Source organism: Sphaerodactylus townsendi, linkage group LG15 (assembly GCF_021028975.2).
Source record: "Sphaerodactylus townsendi isolate TG3544 linkage group LG15, MPM_Stown_v2.3, whole genome shotgun sequence".
Lineage (NCBI taxonomy): Eukaryota > Metazoa > Chordata > Lepidosauria > Squamata > Sphaerodactylidae > Sphaerodactylus > Sphaerodactylus townsendi.
This window is the reverse complement of record NC_059439.1, coordinates 4948167-4974285: the sequence shown is the minus strand read 5'-3', so window position 1 is coordinate 4974285 and position 26119 is coordinate 4948167. Positions and strand designations below refer to the sequence as shown.

Sequence of the window (26119 nt, the reverse complement as noted above, 5' to 3'; positions counted from 1 at the left end):
GTCATCCTTTGTATTTAAGCAACATAAAATAGGACAGTTCATTTACATGGTTTCAGTTCTTTAACAAAGAGGGAAATTTCACAAGCCTGTTCACTCCTCCTTCCAGTTCTGGCTGTGGCTCTGTTACAGAAACGTAACATGAATGTTCTGAGTGGTGCCTGTAATTTCCCAGCAGAGCAATGGATGTGTGTCTCTTGTTTTTTGTTGTGTATCTGTCAATGTGTCATCCCTGCCACCCACCCCAAGACCTCAATCCCATGTCTTCTAAAATTAGTCCTATGCCTCTCTCCCGGAGGGAAGCAGCAGAAGATGAGCTTGGAACAAGGTAGAAAAGATTTGTCATGTCTTAATGGTTAGGTCTATATGACCCCTCATCTACGTTTAATGGTTTGCCCCATAGCAACTTGGGGCAATGAAGGAGGCTGTGGGACCACCCACATCCTCCTTGGGAGAACAGACACCCCCTTAATTTCTTGTAGTCCCCGAGATGAGCTTAGAGAAGGGCGTGGCCGAGGCAAGTGAAGCTGTCCTCCTGATAAGAGTCAGCATGTAAATGAATGGATATCTGGTTTTATGCCTTCTAGAGCTGAGCCTGGGAAGTTCTGAGTCCTGATCCAGTTCAGGCTTGTCCCTGTACTCCACAACACTTCCCTATTGTTTCATCTCTTTGTGGCCTCTTTGCTTTTTTAGGCTGTGGCTCATGATATATATACTGACTTGGTTGAGGACGCCTGCCTGGGCTTGTGCTTTGAGGTGCATCGGGCTGTCAAGTGCGGCTACTTCTTTCTGGACGAGACAGACCCTGATAGCATGAAGGATTTTGGTAAGTGTGGGGCTGTTTTATCTCCAGGGGGGGATTTCCCTTACTTCTTTGCTCGAAGCCTGGCCTCTGGTGTGCTGCATCTAACCCACTTTCAAGATTAAACTCATCTGCACTCATGACTGTAGAAGCCCATCAGCCTGCTGTTTTTTGAGAAATCCTCTTTCTTGCAATATGCTTTTCCTGCTGGCTGTGGGTGGAGTTCAGTTACAGTTGCATTTGCAATTGTAATGCCAGAAACGTGTCTGGGCGGAGTTCATTTGCAGTTGTGTTTGCATTAGCAATTGTATGTGCAGATGAAATTGCAGCTGCAAATGCAGTTGCACTCCAGCTGGACTCATGAAAATGCGCCTCACACAGTCTCTTCCCACCTGTGAGAAGGGCAAAACATATTACCCCCCGCCCCCCTGCAATCACTTCATATTGTGCCAGAAAGAGAAACGCACCTTACTGTGGCATGCCTCCAAAGATGCCAGCCTTAGATGCAGGTAAAACATTAGGAGCAAAAACTACTAGACCACAGCCACACCGACCGGAAAACCCACAACAGCCAGTTGATTCCAGTCACGAGAGCCTTCGGCAATACACTGAACTGCTGGTTATTCAGTCTGGCAAGTTAAATTGCTAGAGAGAACTAAGCAGTCCAGACCAGCTGTGCCACAGGCGAAAGGCCAATCCTCTCTGCAAGACCTTCTTGTGGACAGCTTGTACAAATGGATTTGGGCAACTAACTGTCAGGGGAGACTGAACTCCCCAAGATCTCCGGCTGCATGAACTTGGGGGATTGAGAAAGGGGCAGTCCTCTTCCCAATCCCAGATATGGTGCCCATCCCAGGAATTCTGTTTGGACAATGTTTGGAGTTTGTGTGTCTCCTCACACAAGTTAATATTCAATGGGTACTCATCCCATGCCCTGACCTGGGTAGCCCAGGTGAGCCTGATCTCATCTGATTTTGGGGGTTAACCAGGATTGGCCCTGAGTAGTATTTGGATGGGAGACCATCATGGAAGCCCAGAGTTGCTACATAGAGGCAGGCAATAGCAAACTACCTCTGACTGTCTCTTGCCTTGGATGGTTCAGGCTAGCCTGATGCCATCAGATCTCAGAAGCTAAGCAGGGTTGACCCTGATCAGTATGGGGATGGGAGATCACCAGGGGATACCAGGGTCACAACATGGAGGCAGGCAGTGGCAAATTTGCCCTGGCCTGGATGGTCCAGACTAGCCTGGTCTCATCAGGTCTTGAAAGTTAAGCAAGGTCAGTCCTGGCTAGTGTTTGGATGGGAGGCCACCACAGAACACCAGGGTAACTATGCTGAGGAAGGCAATGGCAAACCACCTCTGAATATCTCTTGGCCAGACCTGGATGGTCCAGACTAGCCTGGTCTCATCAGGGCTGAGAAGTTAAGCAAGGTCAGTCCTGGCTAGTGTTTGGATGGGAGGCTACCACAGAACACCAGGGTAACTATGCTGAGGCAGGCAATGGCAAACCACCTCTGAATATCTCTTGGCCAGACCTGGATGGTCCAGACTAGCCTGGTCTCATCAGGGCTGAGAAGTTAAGCAAGGTCAGTCCTGGCTAGTGTTTGGATGGGAGGCTACCACAGAACACCAGGGTAACTATGCTGAGGCAGGCAATGGCAAACCACCTCTGAATATCTCTTGGCCAGACCTGGATGGTCCAGACTAGCCTGGTCTCATCAGGGCTGAGAAGTTAAGCAAGGTCAGTCCTGGCTAGTGTTTGGATGGGAGGCTACCACAGAACACCAGGGTAACTATGCTGAGGCAGGCAATGGCAAACCACCTCTGAATATCTCTTGGCCTGACCTGGATGGTCCAGACTAGCCTGGTCTCATCAGGGCTTAGAAGTTAAGCAAGGTCAGTCCTGGCTAATGTTTGGATGGGAGGCCACCACAGAACACCTGGGTAACTATGCTGAGGCAGGCAATGGCAAACCACCTCTGAATATCTCTTGCACTGACCTGGATGGTCCAGACTAGCCTGGTCTCATCAGGGCTCAGAAGTTAAGCAGGGTCAGTCCTGGCTAGTATTTGGATAGGAGACCACCAAAGAAAACTAGGGTTGTGATGTTGAGGTAGGCAGAGGCAAGCCCCTCTGAATATCTCTTGCCTTGAAAACCTACATAAGAACATAAGAACATAAGAACAAGCCAGCTGGATCAGACCAGAGTCCATCTAGTCCAGCTCTCTGCTACTCGCAGTGGCCCACCAGGTGCCTTTGGGAGTTCACATGTAGGATGTGACAGCAATGGCCTTCTGTGGCTGTTGCTCCCGAGCACCTGGACTGTTAAGGCATTTGCAATCTCAGATCAAAGAGGATCAAGATTGGTAGCCATAAATCGACTTCTCCTCCATAAATCTGTCCAAGCCCCTTTTAAAGCTATCCAGGTTAGTGGCCATCACCACCTCCTGTGGCAGCATATTCCAAACACCAGTCACACGTTGCGTGAAGAAGTGTTTCCTTTTATTAGTTCTAATTCTTCCCCCCAGCATTTTCAATGAATGCCCCCTGGTTCTAGTGTTGGGTGAAAGAGAGAAAAATTTCTCTCTGTCAGCATTTTTTCTACCCCATGCATAATTTTATAGACTTCAATCATATCCCCCTCCAGGCGTCTCCTCGCCGAGCTAAAGAGTCCCAAGCGCTGCAGCCTTTTCCTCATAAGGAAGGTGCTGCAGTCTACTCATCCATCACAAATTAAGCCCTTCTCTGCACTTTTTTTCTATCTCTTCAATATCCTTTTGAAGGAGATGTGGCGACCAGAGAACTGAACACAGTACTCAAGTCGCGGTCGCACCACAGCTTTATATAAGGGGCATGACAATCTTTGCAGTTTTATTCTCAATTCCTTTCCCTAATTATCCCCAGCATAGAGTTTTGCCTTTTCACAGCTGCCATACATTGAGGATTGACATTCCCATGGAACTTATCAACTGAAGACGCCCAAATCCCTTTTCCTGGTCTGTGACCCTGATAGCACACTGACCCCTGTAGCTTATGTCTTAATGTGAAGTTTAGTTTTTTTGCCCCTATGTTGCATCACTTTGCATTTGCTACATTGAACTGCATTTGCCATTTCTTAGCCCGCTCACCTAATTTATCAAAGGTCAGCTTGGAAGCTCCTCGCAATCCTTTAGTGGTTCTCACCCACCCTACATAATTTGGTATCATCCTGCTGGAAAGCTTAGGCCACCACGCTACCCACCCCTACTTCCAGGTCATTTATGAATAGGTTAAAGAGCGCACTGGTCCCAATCTGAGGATCCTTAGGGGACACCCTCCCTACATCCTCTCCATTGCGAGAATTTCCCATTTACACCCACTCTTTAGCTTCCTGTTTCTGCTCAACCAGTTTTTTTTAATCCATAGGAGGACTTCCCCTCTTATTCCTTCATTGCTGAGTTTTCTCAATAGTCTCTGGTGAGGAACTTTGTCAAAAGCCTTTTGGAAATCCAAGTAGACAATGTCCACTGGTTCCCCCTTATCCACATGCCTGTTTACATCCTCAAAGAACTCTAGTAAGTTTGTAAGACAGGATTTGCCTCTGCAAAAGCCATGCTGACTCTTTCTCAACAGGTCTTGCTTTTTTTCCTACATGTGTTTTATAATTTTATCTTTAATGACAGATTCTACTAATTTACCAGGAACAGATGTCAAACTGACTGGCCTGTAATTTCCCGGGTCCCCCCTAGATCCTTTCTTAAAGATTGGTGTGACATTGGCCATCTTCCAGTCTTCAGGGATGGAGCCTGATTTCAAGGATAAGTTGCATAAAGTGACTACAAAGTGACTTTCTGACAAAAAAATAATACACACACACACACCCCACAAACAGGACTATGGAGCTCGCCCTTCATGTTCCTTCCAGTAATACTGTATGATTAGCTAGCCAGAGAAGAGTGGTTGGAGTCAGGGAAGCACACCTTTGGGTTGGGGGCCTGTGGGTCCAGTACACACTAAGAGCGTGAGGACTGGCAAGTTATGCGGCCTGGGTGGGGGCAGGCTGACTTCGCTCATCTGGCACAGTTTGTTGCAAAGAGGACTAGAGGAGTTCAGAGCAGAAGGGAGCTACAATTGGAGAGGAATGTATCTAGAATCTCGATGTATCTTGAAAAAATGCCTCCATGGAGGATAGCACTAGGTGGCTAATGCGAGTGATCATGTGATCACAATTTCAACAATGTCTTCCACATCGCCTGTTTTCCTGGCTCCTTCCTCAGAGATGCTGACTGCCTGGTCTTCTCAGTGAGCCCACAAAAGTCCACGGTGTGGTGGGAAGTGCCATCAAGCTGCAGCCGGCTCATGGTGAGAAATGAGCAGAGGTGGTTTGCCATTGCCTGCCTCTGCACAGTGGTCTCTCATACAAGTTTGAGCCAGGCTGACTGCTGAGCTTCCAAGATAGGGCTGGTCTGGGCCACTTAGGTCAGGGTAGAGAGAAACAGGTGGTTTGCCATTTCCTATCTCTGCATCGCACTCCTGAACATCTTTGCACGGTCCCACCAAGCAGAGTTGAATGCTGATTTTTTAATTGACATTTTCCTTATTAGTAATGTTGGATAGCAGTATTGTCATGTAATACATGTTACATCATTTATATTGTAACCGTATGGAAATCTTATTAATGAAGGATTGATTTGGAACTAAAGAAAGGTATACCAGGGTTGCAACACGGAGGCAGGCAATGACAAACCACCTCTAAATTATTGTTGCCTTGAAAACTGTACAGGGTTGCCATAAATCAGCTGTGACTTGATGGTACTTTACACACACATACACGCACTACATTTTTGGTGTGTTGCAGTGTGTATCCAGGCTCTCAAGAGACCTTTTCTGCATTCCATTGTTGCCACAGAATCCCCAAGTGGTCGTGCGAAGGAGCACATGAGTGCATTTTAGGGCAAAAAGGTCGTACAGGGCTTTTGTACCTTCCTACCTACCTTGTACCTGCTACCTTCCATGAACAGAGCCTCCTAGATTCCTCTTCAGCCTTGTGTTGCAGCTGGAGATGGGTAGTTGCGGACAAGTGTCTTTTGGGGAAATCATCCGGTATGACTGATGAGCATTCAGAAATTCCTGAGCATTCCAAGGAATGCAGTACAAGAACCAGTGAGATTAAGGTTTGGAAAAAGGTAGAGGTGGAGCTACCAGGGAGTAGGGTGGGGTGTATTGCACCGGGCGAGGGGGGGGGGTGCACACATACACACACTTACCTTAGATCAGCCTGAAAGTGGAGGCTGGAAAAGCAGCCTGTTCACTTGAGGCTGAAAACGGTCTGGTGGGAACTACACTTCCCAGGAGACCTTATGAGCCCCAAGGTCTCCTGGGAAGTGTAGTTCCCACCAGACTGTTTTCAGCCTTAGGTGAACAGGCCGCTTTTTCCACCCTGCAGTTTCAGGCTGAACAAAGGTAAGTGGCAGGGGGAGGGGGGGGGGCGCAGAAAATGCAGAGTGCGCAACCATGCGCAGTATGGCCCTGCTACGCCTCTGGAAAAAGGGGCAACCCAGTTGCTTGTGTGAAATGGGGTGAGAGCAAATACAGGTAAGTATTTAATGAGCCACAGGCACGTTCATTTTGCAGTTCATACTTCATACTCTGGAGCCATACTCTGTGGCTGAGGGTTGTGCCTGAAAGACCTGGAGCTTCTTCATGCCAAATGGCGGTTCTCGGTGTTGCTGTAGAAGCAAAGCTCTCTTTCCAAGTCCTCGGTCTGTCATTTTCTCAAGCGGCTTAAGCTCACGGCTCTCTGCTCTTCCCTCCCTGTAGAAATTGTGGACCAGCCAGGGCTGGATATCTTTGGACAGGTCTACAATCAGTGGAAGAACAAAGAATGCGTTTGCCCAAACTGCAGCCGAAGCATCGCTGCCTCGCGCTTCGCCCCACACTTGGAGAAGTGCCTTGGTATGGGCCGGAACAGCAGCCGCATTGCCAATCGCAGGTGAGGCCTTAGGTGGTGCGTGTGGACATGGCTCTGGAAATAAAGCCTCAAAGGGAAGTGTTTATGGGTCTTGAAGAAGAAGAAGAAGAGTTTGTATTTATACCCCACCTTTCTCTCCTGTAAGGAGACTCAAGGTGGCTTACAAACTCCTTTCCCTTCCTCTCCCTACAACAGACCCCTTGTGAGCTCAGTGGGGCTGAGAGAGTTCCAAAGAACTGTGACTAGCCCAAGGACACCCAGCAGGAATGTAGGAATGCAGAAACACATCTGGTTCACCAGATAAGCCTCTGCCACTCAAGTGGAGGAGTGGGGAATCAAACCCAGCTTTCCAAATTAGAATCCACCTGCTCTTAACCACTACACCATGCTGGAGAAGAGGGCTTGGAAAGGTGAAGTGATACCAGGAAACGTGAGGCCCGTGTCTTCGCTCTGCTTATGCAGCTCCGAAAAGCTGAATTGGGCAGAGTGGGCACATCAGGCAGGTAGCGGAATTGTGTGCCATTTGTTCTGCTTCTGCCAGGCGTGGGGAAAGGTAGCAGAGTCCTCTCCTCATGTGAGTGGGAGCCCGGCTCAGTCATGCGCACACGCAACTCGTGAGATTTGACTCGGCACATTTTATGTGTTGCTAGCCTTGCCTCAGCACCAAGAGGTGGGTGGTGGAGTGGGACTGCGGCGGAGTGATGCAGCATCTGCTCTGTTCTTGGAAGTTCCCAGGTTGAGTCCGCAGCTTCTCCAGTAAACCAGGGAACAAGTGATGTGAGGGACCTCTTTGTGACCCCTTGGAAAGTTGCTGCCGCTCAGACCAGGCAGAGTTGCCCTGGATTTATCAGTGGCCCAACTCAGGCCTGGTCACATTTTACCCTGTTGTTGGTTGTTCTAGCTCAGGGGTAGGGAACCTGCGGCTCTCCAGATGTTCAGGAACTACAATTCCCATCAGCCTCTGTCAGCATGGCCAATTGGCCATGCTGGTAGGGGCTGATGGGAATTGTAGTTCCTGAACATCTGGAGAGCCGCAGGTTCCCTACCCCTGTTCTAGCTGACAAAACTGATTGAGGAGTGGAGGTGGGGGGTGGGGATAGGCTGTGTGTCACAAGGGCATTTGTGGGGGGGGGGGGAGCTTCATTGCTGCCCTGCAGTAGCATTCTAGAAAATCACCTCTGTAACACCTCAAATCTTTCCCTTTGGCTGCACTTCACAGGTGAAGATTAATAACTGATGCCAGATCTATGGGGAGGGGTTGGAAAGTGGAGAGGGGAAGGGGTTGAGAAGGGTCGTGGTCCACCCCCTTGGGGGGAGGGATAGAAGGGGGTAGGGAGGGGATCCATCATCTAGTCATAGCCCACCCACCCTGGGGGGAGGGGGGGAAGGGGTCCGTCATCTGTTTGTGACTCACCCAGCCTGGGGAGAAGGGGGCCCATCATCTGGTGGTGCCCCCCCGCCCTTGGGGAAGGGTGGGGTGGGGAAGAGGGGAGGGGAAAATTTTGTCCACCATTGTTAAATCTTCTTCATGACAGGATACCCAAAGGAACTTCAGGCTCCCCTAGAACAGGGTTTGGAAGCTGACTCCTTTGCACCCCCGTCCCGCTTTGCTCCGAGGGAGCCACGTTTTTCTTCCTGCCTGTTTCTTTTGCTGTAGGATAGCCAGTAGCAACAACATGAACAAATCAGAGAGTGACCAGGAGGACAACGACGACATCAACGATAACGACTGGTCATACGGATCTGAGAAGAAAGGTACTGTGGGGTGTGACGAAGCAGCAGTTTGGGTGATGGATTTTGGAGGAGGGCAGACAGCTACTTGCTACAGCTGCCTCTCCCTCCACTGCTGCCCGGGAAGCAGGGTAGCGAAGGCATCTTCCCTCCTTGCAAGACTTCCAGTGTGAGGGAAGCCCCGTTGCAGATGCAGCGCTTGCCATGTTTGGATTAAAGGCACCTGTCAGAGCAAGGAGGAAAAGAGCAGTTCCGAACAGAGCGTCAGAGGCCAGAATTCAGGGAGGGAGGAGGGAAGCAGCTGCCTTGAGCGACGCCCCATTGCTGAGCAGCCCCGGTCCAAGGACAGTGAAATGATGGAGCTAGGGTTTGTGCAACAGTGCAGTTTTTATAATCGAAACCTGCGCTGAACTGAGGCTTTCAACCCTGGAACACCCTAGAAAGCAATCTGACAGCTTAAAAGGAGTCTGGGAAGGAACTCTTTGCCTCATGGGTAAAGCCCAAATCCTGGGGGAGAAGTCAAGCTAGGTTTTGTTGTTTTAGTCACATTTTTTATTAATTTTCTCATTATAATGGGCAGATAAAGAGAATGTAGAGCAGAAAAAAGAAAGGAAGAGGAAAAAGAATTAATAATAATACAGCTACCCAAGAATTGTATGGATATTAATTCTAGCACAAACTGACACAATTAGAGAGAATATTGCACAGTTTTAAAATTCACTAGCTTCCGTCCATTGGTTCTAAAGCATCAATAATAAACAAGTTCTGGTATGGTTCTGGTATCTTAATCATTAAGTCCTGGTATCTTAGTCATTAACAAATTAGTGTTCTTACTGTTATTATTATTCTTACATGGTCGATTCAGCCTCACATAAGAAACAGGAGTCCAGCTAGTCCAATTGGCCATGCTGGCAGGGACTGATGGGATTTGTAGTCCATGAACATCTGGAGAGCCGCAGGTTGCAGACCCCTGAGCTAGATTCTGGATAGGCCGAGGGAGGAATCCAGCATTCCGCGATGTGGAGCCCAGTGTCAAAGTTAAGAAAAAATGTTTTTGAAAGTCAAGGTGAAAATACCTGCTTTCCTGGCAAGTGAATCAGCAGCAAACATGAATTCACCGACTACCCGTGGTGGCGAACCTTTGGCACTCCAGATGCTGGCAGGGGCTGATGGGAATTGTAGTCCACAACATCTGGAGTGCCAAAGGTTCGCCACCACTCGACTAGGCTAACTTTTTTGGGCTGCTTAGGAACTACTGGTTGAAGAGGGGCATTGTGCTAGAAAAGGATCATAGAAAAAGTTTGGTCAGAACTGGATAGCAGGAAGTGGCTTTGTTACGGCCTGGCAGTAATGGTGGTATGTTAAAACTGACCTTTTTCTTCCTTCCCAGCCAAGAAGAGAAAATCTGATAAGGTAAAGTCACTGCTACTTTTCTGGACATGGGGGTGGGAATGGAAATAGGGGACAGAAGGAAGAATTGCTTTTATAGCCTTTGTGCAAAGAATCAATCCAAGGAGTCCTCCTTCCACTTCAGAGAAACCCTCCTGTTTTTCTCTTTAACACGGGTGTTGTGGCCCTTGTCTTAGCCGCTGAGCTTGTTTGCAAAGACCTCGTAGGGAGGCCGTTAGTAAAGAGATCTAAATTCTTCGGGATGACCTGTTGGTAGATTTTTACTCTCAGTTTGGGGTGAGGAAGTTGCTGAAGAGTTGTAGTGGTTAAGGGACATATTCCCTGATGTTGTGGAGGCCATTCATTCATAGGGTTGCCATAAGTTGGAAGTGGCTTTGGCAGCATTTCGCACACACACCAGCTTGATTTCAGTGCACTTGTGTATCTTCTGAGTTGGCTCATTGGCAGTTCTTTTCCTTTGGGCCCATTGCTGGGGTGTGGAGAACTGGACTTGGTAGTCTGGAGGGCCTTGGGTCATTTGAATACTGCCCCCCCCCCCCATGCACGCACACACACACTGGTTCTTCATGGGTAGGAACAAGAGCCGAGTGTCTTTCAAGGAAGTGTTTTTGGTTTTTAATTAATTCCTGCTTTCATTTTTATTTCAGAATCCCAATTCACCCCGAAGATCCAAGTCCATGAAACATAAAAATGGTGAGTATATTTTGGGGGGTGCTTCTTGCCCACTGCCCGCCCTCCCTCCCTCCCTCCCTCCCTCCCAAAGCATCCTGCTTGTACACTGCTTGCAAGAGCTTACCAAAGTCCAGCTAGCTGTGGCATGCGTTTTTGCTTAATTACAATTGGTGACCTACTTCACTCCATGGAAAGGTACCCCAAGAAAGTTATCCAAAAATGTTAACTCAGAACTGTGTTTCTTGTACTAATTGCTAATCTGGGTGTGCTGCAGGACGGCAAGGCGAGAGCAGTGGCTCATACAGAGACAAAGTGGGCAGACTCCTCTTACAGCATGTAGTTCTGCCATGACTTGACATTGGATGTGATTGATATAATCATGTCCCATTGCAAAGCATGACAGAACTACCTGTTCTTGCATGAAGATGAGGCCTGTAGTGGTAAATCATTCAGAGATACAACAGGTGGCCTCGCCTAGCTTTTTTTTCTTTTTAATCTTGTGGAATGCCAGTTTGTTCAGCACAGTTTGGATAGTTACAGAAATATGTAAAGCAGAATGATAAAAATGTAAGGTAGTGAACTTGTGCTATTTCCCCCCTTTTTTTAGTCTGTGGAGAATTGCAACTTTTGTTTATAAGGGAGGTAGTCCAGGCCTGTGAAGTGTATAAATCTGGAGTGTGAAACGTAGTCTGGATGTGCTACGTTCAGGAAGCTGGAGAGTTTTGTCTATTCGATTAGGGGTGGATCCAGAAGACCAAAAGTGGGCAGGTTTTAGTTTGATGAGGTTGAAGTAGAAACACTGAGCATTATTTGGCTGGGCACTGGGTGTACTCCTAAGCCTGAGATATGGTTGTGGGTGCATGTGGTTGTGCAACCCTTGGCTTGCAGTCTAGAGTAGGTGGGACTGCTGGGCACACAGCAAGAAAGCTGGGGTCATAAATTGCACTGGGGCACTAGGATGGCGCTGGACCACCCAGGGACCCCCTTCCTGCTAGTTGCTGTTCTGATCGCCAAATGGAAGATGGAAGGGGAAACAAGGCCTGGGTGCGAGTGGAGGGGGAAGGGGCCTGTCATCTGGTCGAGGCTCACCCACCCTGGGGGGGAAATGAAGGAGGGGGGAGGGGGCCCAACTGGTCGAGGCCCACCCACCCTGGCATGGAGAGGATGGATAGGAAGGGGGGAGGCACCTCCTCTAGGATTGTATCTGGCTTCTTGACCCTCTGCCCATGGTATTCCAGCTGGTACTATCCTTTCCTGTTGGTCTGGCAACATTAGCAAAGCATTCAGTGCTGCTGTGGATTGTGCACTGGATACAATCCATGTGCGCTCAATCACACCTTTCAGGTTTTCAAGGTGCAGGATTTGGGGGAGATCCTGCTGGTTGTTTGGAAGACGTGGCCATATGAGAAATAAGCTGAGTTGCCCTTGAGAGCAAATACATGTACAGAGTTCTGGTTTCCCTGGTTTGTGCATTGGGGTGAGAAGCTGATGGTCGGATAGAGGCCATGTCTGGTGTTTCTGACTTGTCTCTTCTTTGTTTCTCCCCCACCCCCACCCCCCACCCTCCCCAACATCTTAGGGGAGCTGAGTGGAAACCTGGACCCATTTAAGGTGAGTTGAGTGCAGGGCTGAGGCTTCCTCCCCTTGTGGCTCCTGAAGTCCTCTGCCTTTATTTTTGTAGCTGCACGTGCGCCACGGGGATCAAGGGCCAGGGCACATGGCCAGTCTGGGCAGCGGATAGTACTTGGAGGTGGCAGAGTTGAAAGGGCGACGGCTGTCCTTTATGTACACCCTAAAATATCTGCACATGTGTGTGTTCTGTTCTGTAGTACAACAACTCTGCTGGAGTTAATTATGAAACGCTGGGTCCCGAGGAGCTCCGCACACTGCTCACTACAGTGAGTATTTTGCACTAAGTTTCCTTCTGCCTGCTGCTCTGCTCTGCCGTCTTCTACCATAAGCATCCACTAATTACTGACTTCCTTGGAAATCACTCGGGCAGTCAGGGGCTACCACTAGGGCTTCCAGGAGCCATTCATTTGCCTGCTGCTGAGCATGTGCTCAGTCCTTCATGTTCTTCTTATACACTTAACAGGGTTAACAGAGTTCATCTCTTGTTCCTCTTTGTCCTAGAGGTGGGGCTTTTGTCCTGAGAGGTGGGGCTTTAGTTCAGTCTCTGGAACCAGCGGCGCGCGCCTAACGGCGCGCGCAATTTAAATTCAATTTAAATTTAATTTGTTTTGTTTTGTTTTAAATTAATAAGGACATATTTGACAGATATGTAATGAAGAGAGATAGCTCCAAGGGGAGGCAGTGACTAAAAGCTTAATATTTAAAAATCTAAACAAAGCAGATATGAAAGCAGAAAGCCAGCAGGGGGGTGGGGGCTTTCCAGTGTTTTGCTCTGAGTGTCACATGTATGATTATCTGCCACTAGGACAGAAGTGGAGTGGGGTGTGCCCTGCAGCTGCAATGAGCTCCTGGCACTCCAAAGAGGCGTGTGCGTTTCTCTTGAAGCCAAGGTAGCAGACCTGGAGAAGCTGAAAGAGGCAGAGAGGGGTGACAGACGAGGCTTTCAGGGACCTTAACAGCCGGGTCCCATCTCCCAAGGTGACATCTCTTCAGATGTCAGTGGAGAATGAAGGCCTTGGGGATGGGAGGGTGCCAGTCTACTGGGTGGGGAAGATGCTCCCCCTTAAGATGGGATCCCTTCCTTAACTGGTAGATCAGCTATCCTCTCACTGAGGATACCCCTCGGGGAGGTGGGGGGCTCCTTGTAGTGTGGGTGATCTCGATCATTAGAGAATGTAGAGAGTTGGGTTTGTGAGGAGGCGTGATGACCGCATGGTGACTCTCTGCCTTGCCTGAATGCGAAAGGTTGCTTGGATGTCACGCCTGCCGTCTAGATAGGCTTTTAGACAGTGCTGGGGTGGAGTCAGCAGTTGCCAGGGTCCAAATTGGCACCACCGACATTGCGAAATGTAGCCGCGAGGTTCTGCAAGCTAAATTTAGGCTGCTAGGAAACAGGTTGAAGTCCAGGACCTCCAAGGTGGCATTCTCAGAAATGCTACTCGTTCCACGCATTGTGGGCTTAGCCAGGCAAGCTGGAGATACAGAAGGGTCTCAATGCGTGGATGAGAAGGGGTGGTGTAAGGCAGAGGGTTTCAGATTTGTCAGGGAACTGGGGAACCTTTTGGGACAAGGTAGGCCTGTGTACAAACGGGACGGGCTTCATCTTAACCAAAGAGGAACCAGGCAGTTGCTGGTACGCTCAACATTAAAAAAAGGTGGCAGAACAGCTTTTAAACTGATCCCTGGGGGAAAGCCGACAGGAGCTGAGGTGACTTCGGTTCGGAATACAGGAGAGTCCATGGGGATGCAGGACAGAGAGGGAGGTTTTTTTCTAAATCTCAACCACATACAAGTGAGGGAACATAGCAATGTGCATGTGACAAGGGATAGTGTCTACAAAAGACTTTGAGGGTAAAGCACATAAATCCCAGGTTAAGGACAGAGACAGGAGTATACAGGTGTCTCTATGCTATGTATAGTAGAAGCATTCGACCTAAAATGGGGGAGCTAGGAGTACAGAGAGTTTTGAAGGGAGGACTTTTGATATAGTGGGCATTACAGGAGACATGTGGGTGGAATGAGGAGAACGAGTGGGATGCTGTTATACCAGGCTACGGAGGCTCTATAGGGAAAGGATAGGACAGGGCGCATTGGGGGGTGGAGTTGCCCTTTACATCAAAGAAGGCATAGTATCACATAAAATATGACTGCATGGCAGGGAGCTGAGGGTTTTCCCCTACAGAATCACTAATGGATATCAATACCAGGTGTGTGAAGGGACAGTTTAATATTAGGAATATATTATCGTCCCCCTGACCAAGAGATGCACAAGAGGATTCTGAGAGGATGGAAAAAGCAAAATTAGAGAGGCCAACAAAAAAAACAAAAAAATGTAGTGGTAATGGGGTGATTTTTTAACTATCCCCATATAAACTGGAAAAATGCATGTTCAGGTCATAGTAAGGAGAGAGCATTCCTGGATATGCTAAATGACTGTGGCTTAGAGCAGATGGTTGTGGGAACCAACCAGGGGAGAGAGGTGATCCTAGATCTAATTCTATGTGGGACTCAGGACCTGGTGCAGGGAAGTCAGTGTTGTTGAGCCGATATGAGGGAACAGCGACCACAATGCTGTCGGATTCAAAGTATCTCAGCATCTTTGCAACAAGTGGCACCACTACTAAGTGTAGTTCCATTCGCCTTCAGAAAGGAAATTTCTCAAAGATGCGGGGATGATATTAGCGAGGGAAGCTGAAAGGAGGGAAAATCAAGAGAGTCAAAAACTGTCCAGGATGCTCTTGGAGGTTATTTAAAAACACAGTAATAAAAGCTCAGCTGGAATGTAGTTCCACAGGTTAGAAAAGGCAGCACCTAGTCCAAAAAAGAAAGCCACCATGGTTAACAAGAGAGGTTGAGGAAATTATCAAAAAAAAAAAAGAAAATGTCTTTTAGAAAATGGAAGTCCAGTTTGGCTGATGAAGAATATGAGAGGGAACACAAATGGTGGCAAAAGAGAAGCTTAAAGTTAGCTGTAAGGGGAAGGCAAAAAAAAAAAGGATTATGAGGAACGCATGGCTAGCTAACATCAAAGACCAGCAACAAACAGTTCTTCAAGTACATCAAAAAGCAGGAAGCCAGCAAGGGAAGCGGTAGGCCCGTTAGATGACAAAGTGAACAAGGGTGTAAGCTAAAAGATGGCAGGGAGATTGCAGAGAAGCTGAATGAATTCTTTGTGGTTCATCTGTCTTCACCCAAGAGGAGGAGAGGAACATTCCTGCACCCTGAACCAAGCTTCTTAGGAGGCCGAATCCCAGGAACTAGCGAAGATAAAGTGGTAGACAAGGGAGAAGTTCTTAAGGCAGCCATTGATAAACTAAATGTTACACAAATCCCCTGGCCCAGATTGCAGCATTCACCCAAGAGTTCTTAAAGAGCTCAAGCATGAAATTGCTGATCTTCTCACTTTAATATGCAACTTATCCCTGAAATCCCAGGTCTCCATCCCTGAAGACTGGAAGATGGCCAATGTCACACCAATCTTTAAGAAAGGATCTAGGGGACCCGGGAAATTACAGGCCAGTCAGTTTTGACATCTTGTTCCTGGTAAATTAGTAGAATCTGTCATTAAAGATAAAATTATAAAACATGTAGAAAAGCAAGACCTGCTGAGAAAAGAAGTCAGCATGGCTTTTGCAGAGGCAAAATCCTAATCTTGCCAAACTTACTAGAGTTCTTTGAGGGTGTAAACAGGCATGTGGACAGGGGTGAACTGGGGTGGACATTGTCTACTTGGATTTCCAAAAGGCTTTTGACAAAGTTCCTCACCAGAGACTACTGTTGAGAAAACTCAGTAATGAAGGAATAAGAGGGGAAGTCCTCCTATGGATTAAAAACTGGTTGAGAAACAGGAAACAAAGAGTGGGTGTAAATGGGAAGTTCTCACAATGGTGGAGATGTCGGGAGTGCGTGTCCCCAAGGATCCTGTTTTGGGACCAGTGCTCTTTAACCTATTCATAAATGACCTGAAGTGAAGCGGTGGGTAGCGTGTGGTAGCCAAGTTTGCAGATGAGATACCAAATTATGTAAGGGTGGTGAGAGAACCACAAAGGATTGGCGAAGAGCTCCAAAGCGGACCTTGATAAAGTACCAGTGAGTGGGCCCAGAAATGGCAAATGCAGTTCAATGTAGCAAAATGTAAAAGTGATGCACATAGGGCAAAAAATCCAAACTTCACATACAATAATGCTACAGGGTCAGTGCTATCAGTCAAACAGACCAGGAAAAGGGATTTAGGCGTCTTAGTTGATAGTTCCATGGGAATCGTCAACTCAATGCATAACGCAGCCTGTAAAAAAAAGGCAAACTCTATGCTGGGGATCATTAGAAAAGCTGGAATTCGATAATAAAACTGCAAAGATTGTCAGCGCCCCTTATATATAAAGCGATGGTCGCTGACCAAGCACTTGAGTAGTACATGTGTCCAGTTCTAGTGCATGGCGCCAAGACTCTCAAAAAGCGATATTGAGGAGATAGAAAAAGTGCAGAGAAGGGCAACAAGGATGATTGAGGGACTGGAGCACCTTCCCTATGAGGAGAGGCTGCAGCGTTTGGGACTCTTTAGTTTGGAGAGGAGGCGGCTGAGGGGGGATATGATTGAAGTCTACAAAATTATGCATGGGGTAGAAAATGTTGACAGAGAGGAATTTTTCTCTCTTTCTCACAATACTAGAACCAGGGGGCATTCATTGAAAATGCTGGGGGGAAGAATTAGGACTAATAAAAGGAAACACTTCTTCACGCAACGTGTGATTGGTGTTTGGAATATGCTGCCAAAGGAGGTGGTGATGGCCACTAACCTGGATAGCTTTAAATGGGGCTTGGACAGATTTATGGAGGAGAAGTCGATCTGTGGCTACCAATCTTGATCCTCCTTGATCTGAGATTGCAAATGCCTTAGCAGACCAGGTGATCGGGAGCAACAGCAGCAGCAGAAGGCCATTGCTTTCACATGCTGCACGTGAGCTCCCAAAGGCACCTGGTGGGCCACTGCGAGTAGCAGAGAGCTGGACTAGATGGACTCTGGTCTGATCCAGCTGGCTCGTTCTAAAAAAAAAAAAAAACCTCCCCCCCCCGCCCCCACCCCCCTCTCTTTCGGACAGGCTTGCAAACAGCAGGCCCACGTGCTGTCATTGCTCCACATGCAGCTGCACACCCTCCCTCTGGTGCTGCTGGTGCCAGAAGTGCTGCTAGGTGCACAAGCAGACTGCAGAAGGGCTTGTGAGCAAAGACCTGAATGGGTGGGGGTGAAGCATAAGGTTGGGGGTGTGGCAAGTGAAGAGGGCCCCAATGTACTTTACCTGCCCCTCAAAACCTGGACCTTGCCTGGAAACATCCCTTCAATTTAGGCCATCTTAAAGTCTTGAGGGCAGTGTCCACAGGGGTTCACTTGTTTATTTGTTGAATCCATTTATACTCCACTCTTCTCCCCAGTGAGGGGACAGCTTACATTAGGGGCAGCCTGCGACAGGGGCTGATGGGAATTGTAATCCATGAACATCTGGAGCACCATAGGTTGGCCACCTCTGGCTTACATCATTCTCATCTCTGGCTTACATCATTCTCATCCATCATCTCATCATTCTCATTTTATTCTCACAACAACCCTGCAAAGTGAGTTGGGTTATGGGGCTGAGGTGGCTCAGTGGCAGAGAATCTGCTTGGCATGCTGAAAGTCTTGAGTTCAATTCCAAGCGTCTCCAGTTGAAAAAAAAAAAGACCTGCCTGAGATCTTGGGAGAGCTGAGTAAATAGTATCAGACTTGATGGACCAGTGGTCTAATTCACTGTGTCCCTGCGGGTGACTGGGGCCAAAGTCATATGGTAAGCTTCCCTAGCAGGAGTGAGGATTAGAACCTCAGTCTTCCAGATCCTAGTCCGACATTCTAAGCTAATCGCCGCACCATCCTGGTTGAATTTAACCCAAATTGTTCACTGGCTGCAGAATACCGGTTGTTTTAAGTCTACTTTGTTATTTGACTGCCCTGTGAAATCAGAGCGGTTCCATCAATCACTGCAGCCAAACTGACTGGGACTGCCTTCAGGGACTGTCCTGTCTGCAAGACCTAGACTTGGGGGTGCTCCAAAATGGCAGCTCCGTTTCTCAGTTCAAGATCCGCTCCAGGTGCCAACGTTTAAGCGGATCTCAACCTCGCCTGAACCAGAACATTTTCTGCCACGGCCCCTGTGTTATGGGATGGTTTTCCTCAGTGTGTCAAGATAGCACCCCTTTTGTTGATGTTCCAGTACTGCTGTGAGGAAGAGTTACTCTTTCCCGATGAGGAACTTGTCTAGGCTAAGATGTGTGGCTTTCAACTCCGAATTAGTTTTCAGTCCATTTGTGGTTTTTAGTGATGCTTTAAGTAAGCTGAGTGATGCTTTAAGTAACATGGTGAACTGATCTGGCAGGAGAAACAAGCAAACCCTAGAAGCTCTGGTGTGGCTTTTTCCTTGGAATGGAGCCCATCGGCCACATGCAAGTGATGAATATTTAGAGCTCTCAGGCTGTGTGTGTTGGTGGCTTACTATATAGTTTGCCCTCGTAGTGGAGGAGATGCTGCTTGCAGCAAAGGAATAGCAAAGATGGCTGCAGCAGACTTTGGTAAATTTTGTTTCAAAGCACAGGGAAGAGCCAGAGTGCTCTGGCTGGAGGCATAAACTGAATGACGAAGATGCGCGTGCCTGGTTGCAGGCAAACATGTACTGATGCTCCAGTGATAGTGTTGTTTACTGACCTAAATAAAATTGGCTTTCTAGCCTCTTCTCTCTGTGTCCCTTGAGGTTTTCTTGATCTTGGCGCTGGAAAGGGGAATCAGACCGCCAAAAGGTCCTTGCCCCAGTTGTCTTTATCTGGTCACGTGTTTAACTGGTGGGTCAGCCACCTTGAGCGCAAGGAAAGGTGGAATATAAACACTCTAGTAAATATCTCTCTAATGTTGAAGGGAAGAGTTCCCTTGAGAAGGAATGCTTCATTTGGCCTGAACTTCCTAAATAGAGCCAGATAGGTTTTGTGGGACCAGACAGTGCGCTCTTCATCTCCAGAACTTGTAAAGCATGGTTCCTCGGCGTGGTGCCCGTGGGTGCTGCGATACTCACCAAAACCTTTTCTGGCACCCCCAAGTGTTTTAGGAAATAGGTGGGGCCAGGTAGGACTTTTGTCCTTCAAGCCTTCTGATTGACTTGGAGATTTGATTGACTGTGCAGATTTTTTTTAAATTGTTGGTTTGGCTTCAGCTGCCAGCCCAGCAGGAGGATCTTTGCTGTGTGACTGAAGGTCAGCTGGGGCAGCCATTTTGTGGCAACCCTTTTGTTGCTTTTGTGCCTGCCATTCTGTGTCAGAATTCCAGGTGTAAGGTAAAGCTTCTGCCCATTCCTTGTTTCTAGATAGACCATATTGACTTGCCCGTCTCCATATCCTTCATGACCCTAACCCTTCTACCACTTCCCTCAGTCCTGCCTAGCTGCTGAGGGATGTTTTCTGTTCACTGTCAAATCTCTTCACCCAGCTTTTCCTAATTTTTGAAAATCAATTTAAATTGGAGGTAGGTGTCTCTGCTGTGGGCAGCCAGATTTATTTTCAGAGTGCATGGGAAGAAGAATCAGCAACATGGTGGTGGGATAACCTGTGGTGATCAAGTGGAGATCCTTGCCCACTTGATGTAGTAACTCGTGTTAGGGATGCTTTGTCTATCAACTGGGGGCTCCAATGGAGCAGTCAGAAGAGGCTGACAGGAAGGAGGCAAGGCCAGAGTGGAGATTCATGCAGAGATACTCCAGCCAGCTTCCTCTGTGGGTACTTCAGGGCTCTAAGGAATGTCTTAATATTAAACTCCTCATGAGTTGGGTGAGCTGTTCATCTACTCCTGTTTCACTGTAGAATTCCTGGAGCCTTTCGTTTCTTTTGTATATTTCTTCATGCCATCTGTTTCCTGTTTTTTTCCTGCTAGGAATGTGGGGTGATCTCGGAACACACCAAGAAGATGTGCACACGGTGAGTGCAAAGCCCTTTTCTTGGATCCACTGACCTTTTTATTTAGCTATTGGCTTGCTACTGTGCTTCTTTTCCCAATGGGACTGAAAGGGGCTGACAGCACAAAAGAGAAAATGCAAAAGAAATCAACAAGAGAAAAGGGTTGAAAGGGGGAGGCATCTGAGTACAGAACAGGTCTTCCTCTGTCTCCTGACTGATCTTTCTACCAGCCCAAAGCTGTGACATCAAGAGCCCTATAATTTATGCCTTTGAGCACACCCAGCCCTTAGATACTGGTGGGGCAGAAACATCAGCTAGATCAGGGGTAGGGAACCTGCGGCTCTCCAGATGTTCAGGAACTACAATTCCCATCAGCCCCTACCAGCATGGCCAATTGGCCATGCTGACAGAGGCTGATGGGAATTGTAGTTCCTGAACATCTGGAGAGCCGCAGGTTCCCTACCCCTGAGCTAGATATTAGGTAGCTGCTTTTAGCCTGCTAGCTAGCAGGCAGCATCCCCATTTCCTCCCCTCCTATTCCTTTGCCAGTGTTAATGTTAAGGAATGTTCACAATCAGCCCACTTCAGGGGGGGCTGGGTGACAATTCAGATTGTCGGTGGTTGTTTGGAAATCACTTTCTCCATTCAATAGAATTAATATTCAGTCAAAAAAAAGTCATTGAAAGTTCAAGAAGGGGGCAGGGGCTAGGAATCCACAAACTGCCCATTGCCTAGGTGTTTCCTGACCTGGATGGCCCAGGCTAACTGGATCTCGTCAGATCTTGGAAGCTAAGCAGGGTTGACCTGGTAAATATATGGATGCAGCACCACCGCATAATACCAAGGGTCACTCTGCAAAGAAAAGGCAGTGGCAAAGCTCTTGCCTTGAAATGGGGTCGCCATAAGTCAGCTGCGAATTGGCTGTATTTTGCACACGGACCACCACCACCTAGATGAGTCTCTTTCACTGCTGTCAGTGAACTGAATTGTAAAAGAGTTGCTGTGGAAACATAAAAGTGGAGTAAAATCCCCCCCCCACACACACCCGCAGTCTCATTAACCTTCAGCAGAGGCATAGCTGGGCCAAACTGCACCTGGAGTGGATTCTATGTTTTCTGCCCCCGCCCTCACCTTAGTTCAGGCTGAAAAAGTTCAGACAGCCTGTTCAGTTCAGGCTGAAAAGGCTTTGTTGGGAACTACACTACCCAGGAGACCTTGGGCTCGCAAGGTCTTCTGGGTAGTGTAGTTCCCACCAGGGCCCTTTTTCAGGCCACTTTTCAGCCTGAACTTTTTAAAGCTGAACTGGGGTGTGTGTGTGTGATTTTCTGGGGGGCCCCAGCGCACACCCAGTGCAGTGTGCACCCCCACCCTCTTGTAGCTCTGCTACTGCCTTTCTGATAAGACCACCCAAAAAAATCTAGTTTGCAATCTTCTTTTCATTTTCATTTTTGCTGGCTTCCGTGGTGAGATAGAGGTCTTGTTCCTATCCAGTAAAAGATCAACGCTTCTCTGTTAACATAACAAAATTCTCCTTGCACGTTGGTTTGGAGGAGAGCCTTATCTGTTCACAGGCAGCCAGACCTGTTGCATTTCACCAGCCCAGGCTTAGGCTATGGGAGGGTGATCAGAAAGGGCTTCAAAGCTTCCTGCATGAGCTGGCCGCCTCTCCATTTCCTACAAAAGGTTGAGTGGCTGTGGAAGGGTGGTAATTTTGGACTACCACTGGTCTCAGAAGCTAGAACTTCATATCCCGGCTAGGGCTGCCATCTGTCTACCTTTCTAAGCAACTTCCAAATAGCTCTTCGGTTTGGGCGCTCAGTGAAGGGAGTTAAATTTTGTAGAACTGTTCCAGCAATGCTGATGTAACATTGCTGATCTCTTCATCCAGGCCATCCCTTCACCATGATTATACCATTACATCTGCACTGATGCTAACCATGGTTATTTGTCGCTAACCATGGTTGATGTTAGCAGTTGGCTTGCAAACTTTGCTTAATATTGGTGTAGATGGCATGCTGTACCATGGTTAGTACATGCAAGAAAAACGAATAATTCCCAGTCTTTTTGAGGCTGTGGCACATCTGGAATTCTGACATGGCGTTGTGGGCACAGCAGTGCAGGAGGTGGGGCCAGCCAGAAAATGATGGCCACAGCTTAACTTCAGTAATGCAGTGCAGATCCTTATGCTGTGGTGGCAGCTGCTGCCAAAGCAACATTTTAAAAAAAACTGCACAACCAATCAGGAGCCTTGCTGGCAAAACACTTACCTTCCTCCCCTTCCTAAAAACATTTGGCGGGCACCATGGTGTCCTTGGGCACCCTGTTGGGGAGCCCCGCCATAGCCTGTATATATTCTGTAAACGAAGCTTAATGGCCTGCATTTGCTGTGCAACTGCTGCTCATGGGCAGTCACTGAAACCCTGTCCCCTGATGAGTGAAGTTTTCCCTCCAGCTTCTGGCAAGCGTAATTTTGCAGACATGAGGCATAGCAACTCTCTTTGAAAAAAGAAAAATTGAACCTGACCATTGAGGGTTTTCTCGACTGTGTGGCTGCAGTGTGGTGGTTTTAACTCCTAACTTTTTGCCTGCATCTGTGGCTAGCATCTTCAGAGACCTCTGAAGATGCCAGCCACAGATGTGGGCAAAACCATGGCCACACAGCCCAGAAAACCCACAACAACCAGTTGATTCTGGCCATGAAAGTCTTGGACAATACAAACTTCTTAGGCTATGGAATTGCCTGCCTAGTTCCAGTTTTTGCATCAGAGCAGAATATGTGCAGTTTGGGGGGGATTTTGCAGTGGGGCTGTGCTTGTCTTTTCATAGGGCCTTCTGACTGCACGTTGTAGCACTTACCATCTGGCTCCTTTTAAGGAGTTTTTTTAGCATAGTGGGGGTGGGACAGGAAATGGGCCCATCCCCTGCATGTTTCCAGGTTTTGATCTTGTATGTCCTTTTCCTGCAGGTCTCTGCGCTGCCCCCAGCACACGGATGAACAGCGGAGGTCAGTCAGGGTCTACCTCCTAGGACCCTCTGCGTAAGTGTGATGGGATGGAGGCAGGGTGGATGTGAAGTGGGACCCCCCAAAAATATTTAATATACTTTAATAACAAGTTTGACTGGAAGGACTCTTAACAGCAGAGCTGTGCTTTTTAAAAAATGTTAAATTTCTGCACCAGCAGAAGCTGGAATTTTGCAGCTTATAAAAAGGGAAACTGGGCAGCTGGCTACAATTTTTTTGCTCTTGAGGGTGGGATAAAAAGTTAACCTGTTTGCTCTCTCCATTCTATCTTTTGAAACTTTGGCAAGATTTTACTTGCTTTTGAGCATATTCGCAAGGACTAGAAACCTGCGTTTGACAAGCGTAGTGAGTGCTGAGATTTTTCAGGTAGCTAAATTCTGTGCTTCCATGACATAATAGCATGCACACAGACAAATTTATAAGTGGGTGTCAGCCAAGCTAGACTAGTGGCAGCCCTCTTGGATGGTTTCTAATTCCCTATCTACTGGTTCCTCGATCTCTGCACACATTCTGTGTCAAGGCAGCCCCAGTTGTGAATAAATTGTGCACAAGAACCTGTCAAGCCCCGAATCTATAACTCAACTCAGACTTTGTAACATGAAGGTTTAGAAGTCTTTATTGTTAGACACACAGGCTGGAGGGAAAAAGCTGGTTCTGCTAGAACATTTAAACAACCCCAATATATCAGTCACCGTTCCTCCTCCTCAACCTGTAGTTCTGTCCCACACTACAGAAGGCGCGAAAGACAGGAATGCAGGATGGGATCAAGGTCAGAAGGCTGAGATAATTCCACATGGCCCTCGGTGCCTTTACTTGGTGGGGGGGGGGGTATTTTGCCAACAGCTCCAGCTTCCCCCATCTCCCCTGGTGCTTCTCTGCTTGATGCCAGGCTCTCGCCTGGCAGAACCACGCTAACATCTGCAGTTCGATGAACTCTTCCTTCTTCCAGTGTTAGCTGAAGTGAGGAGGAGCATGCACAGTATAAAGCCCAAGCTTTTTGGCCGCCTCCTCATCCCACTTTCTTTTAACTTCTGAGGTTTTGCTTTTCCAAACATATAAAGGACTAGAAACCTATCCCTTACAGGCAAAAGACGGCAACTGTGGTGTTGTGTTGGTTAATGCAGAATGTCCCCATCCCTCCTTCAGTCACCAGTGCAAATTAAAATCTCCGGTTCTAGACATGGCTGTTTTATTACGCTTTGCTAGTATTTTGCATGTTGATTGAGAATTTGTAATGTTTCTGCAACTTACACGCTGGTTGTTGTGACGCCTTTATTAGAAAATGGCATAAGGACTCATGTTAAGTAATGAATATTCATAGAGAGTACTCTGTTAGATTATGTTAGTGCCCTGGCATGAATCTGCACATGGGTCTCACTTTTACTGGCAACTCTGCACCTCTATCTTTTTTTTTTGTAAAGCCTCTCTAAGAAGCCATTTAGTCCTGTAAAAATCTTCCTTTGCCATTCCCTTCACAGAACGGTTGCTTTACCATCCAACCTGCCCCTCTGATGTTACCATCAGTTAAGGATTTGATTTTCTTTTTTTCTGAAATAGCCATTTCAAAAAGAAATTTGGTTCTGTACTAAGTAACTGATAGACCCAAATCTAAAGATTCCATGTATTTCTGTTTACAGCTACCTTAAGATTATCTGTCAAGTGCTTTTTATTAAAACAGGGGAGAAATAGTCTAGAATCCATGGCCATATCATGGTAGTTCCACAGAAAAATCTAATATTTTAATATGAGGGGCAGGGGAGTCCTCCAAGTAATCTTTGTTACTGAATTTTGTACAAAGTGTAGTGAAATCCATTTTTTAAACAAGCAGAGTGATTTAGTGGGGAGAAAGAGTGGAGCGTGGAGAAGGGTTAGCAAAGGTTAGCAAATCGTGGTTTGCCAGTTTGGCCCCATTTTGCTTTAAAGCCTCGGAGTTGAAGGAACATCTGCAATGCTTGTAGACGGGGCAACCTTGTGTCTTCAGCTCCTCTCACACAACTGCCCCTTTTCCTAGCTCACTTCCTGAGACAGAAGGAAGTGTGGAGAACGACAGTTTTGATGTGGCAGAGAATCAGGCCCTCATGAGCCGACTGCAGTGGGACGGGTCTTCAGACATCTCGCCTTCCGACTCAGCCTCATCAAAAACAAGTAAGAATATGAGCTGGCATGTTGTGGTTCCAAGTGTAAATGATGGTGCTGGAAGCCACTATCAGTAGCCATTGCTGTGCGTAGTCCATGTCTTTCAAAAATCATGCTCTAGAATAAACTGCATTCTGGCATCTACAGCTCAGTCGGATGTGTGCTTATTTTGCAACATTCAATGCAAGATGCTGAAAGCCCTTCGAAATTCCCACTATTCCCCATCGCTCGCCTACTCCTGCTCACACCCAGTTCTGGGATTGCTGGCCACTGCCCACCACGTATGCTTTTAAGCCTGACTTTGTGGCCTCAAACTTGGTAGGGTGGGTTTGTTTGTTTCAGTTCAGAGAAAAATTGAAACTTCCTGGTCTCCGAAATACCATTTTTGACGCTTGTACCATGTAAATTGCTCATTGCCCTGAAGAGCCCTGAGAGAGTCTTTAGGTCAGGAGAAATTTTCAGAGCGTTTGGGCCAGCAGGTGCGGGGTTATTCTCGAAGCAACAAACCATGGTTCCATTTTTATATATATAAATAGTGCCTCTTTGACTTTTCAAGCAGAAGTTTTATTAACAGGACGTATTTAATTTGCGCAATCAAACAGAAGCTCTGCTGGGCAAAGAATACATCAGGCTCCTCCCACTTTGTAAAAGTACTTGACAGGTGCCAGGACAGGTGCACCATAGTGCCCACAGGTGTCATGTTGGAAACCTCTGCTTCAGGTCTTTGACATTGTCTTCCCAGGATATCCTGGATTCATCAGTAGAGAGATTAGTGAAAGCAGAAGCTGTCCCTTAGAAA

At 47.5% G+C, this 26119-nt stretch overlaps 1 protein-coding gene across 4 annotated transcripts in view; it reads left to right on the top strand.

The window, feature by feature from the left end:
• ATXN7L3 (ataxin 7 like 3) overlaps nucleotides 1–26119 on the top strand; it is a 42144-nt gene that overhangs the window by 7533 nt on the left and 8492 nt on the right. The window contains exons 3-12 of one of the 4 annotated variants that reach the window (XM_048516884.1): nucleotides 691–823; nucleotides 6602–6773; nucleotides 8410–8507; nucleotides 9874–9896; nucleotides 10541–10586; nucleotides 12145–12176; nucleotides 12395–12463; nucleotides 20140–20183; nucleotides 23128–23166; nucleotides 25196–25329. In XM_048516884.1, coding sequence (XP_048372841.1) covers nucleotides 691–823; nucleotides 6602–6773; nucleotides 8410–8507; nucleotides 9874–9896; nucleotides 10541–10586; nucleotides 12145–12176; nucleotides 12395–12463; nucleotides 20140–20183; nucleotides 23128–23166; nucleotides 25196–25329 — 790 coding nt within the window. Of the gene's footprint in view, nucleotides 1–690; nucleotides 824–6601; nucleotides 6774–8409; nucleotides 8508–9873; nucleotides 9897–10540; nucleotides 10587–12144; nucleotides 12177–12394; nucleotides 12464–20139; nucleotides 20184–23127; nucleotides 23200–25195; nucleotides 25330–26119 lie in introns of all 4 variants that reach the window. The other 3 variants (XM_048516883.1, XM_048516886.1, XM_048516885.1) reach the window with 3 other exon arrangements.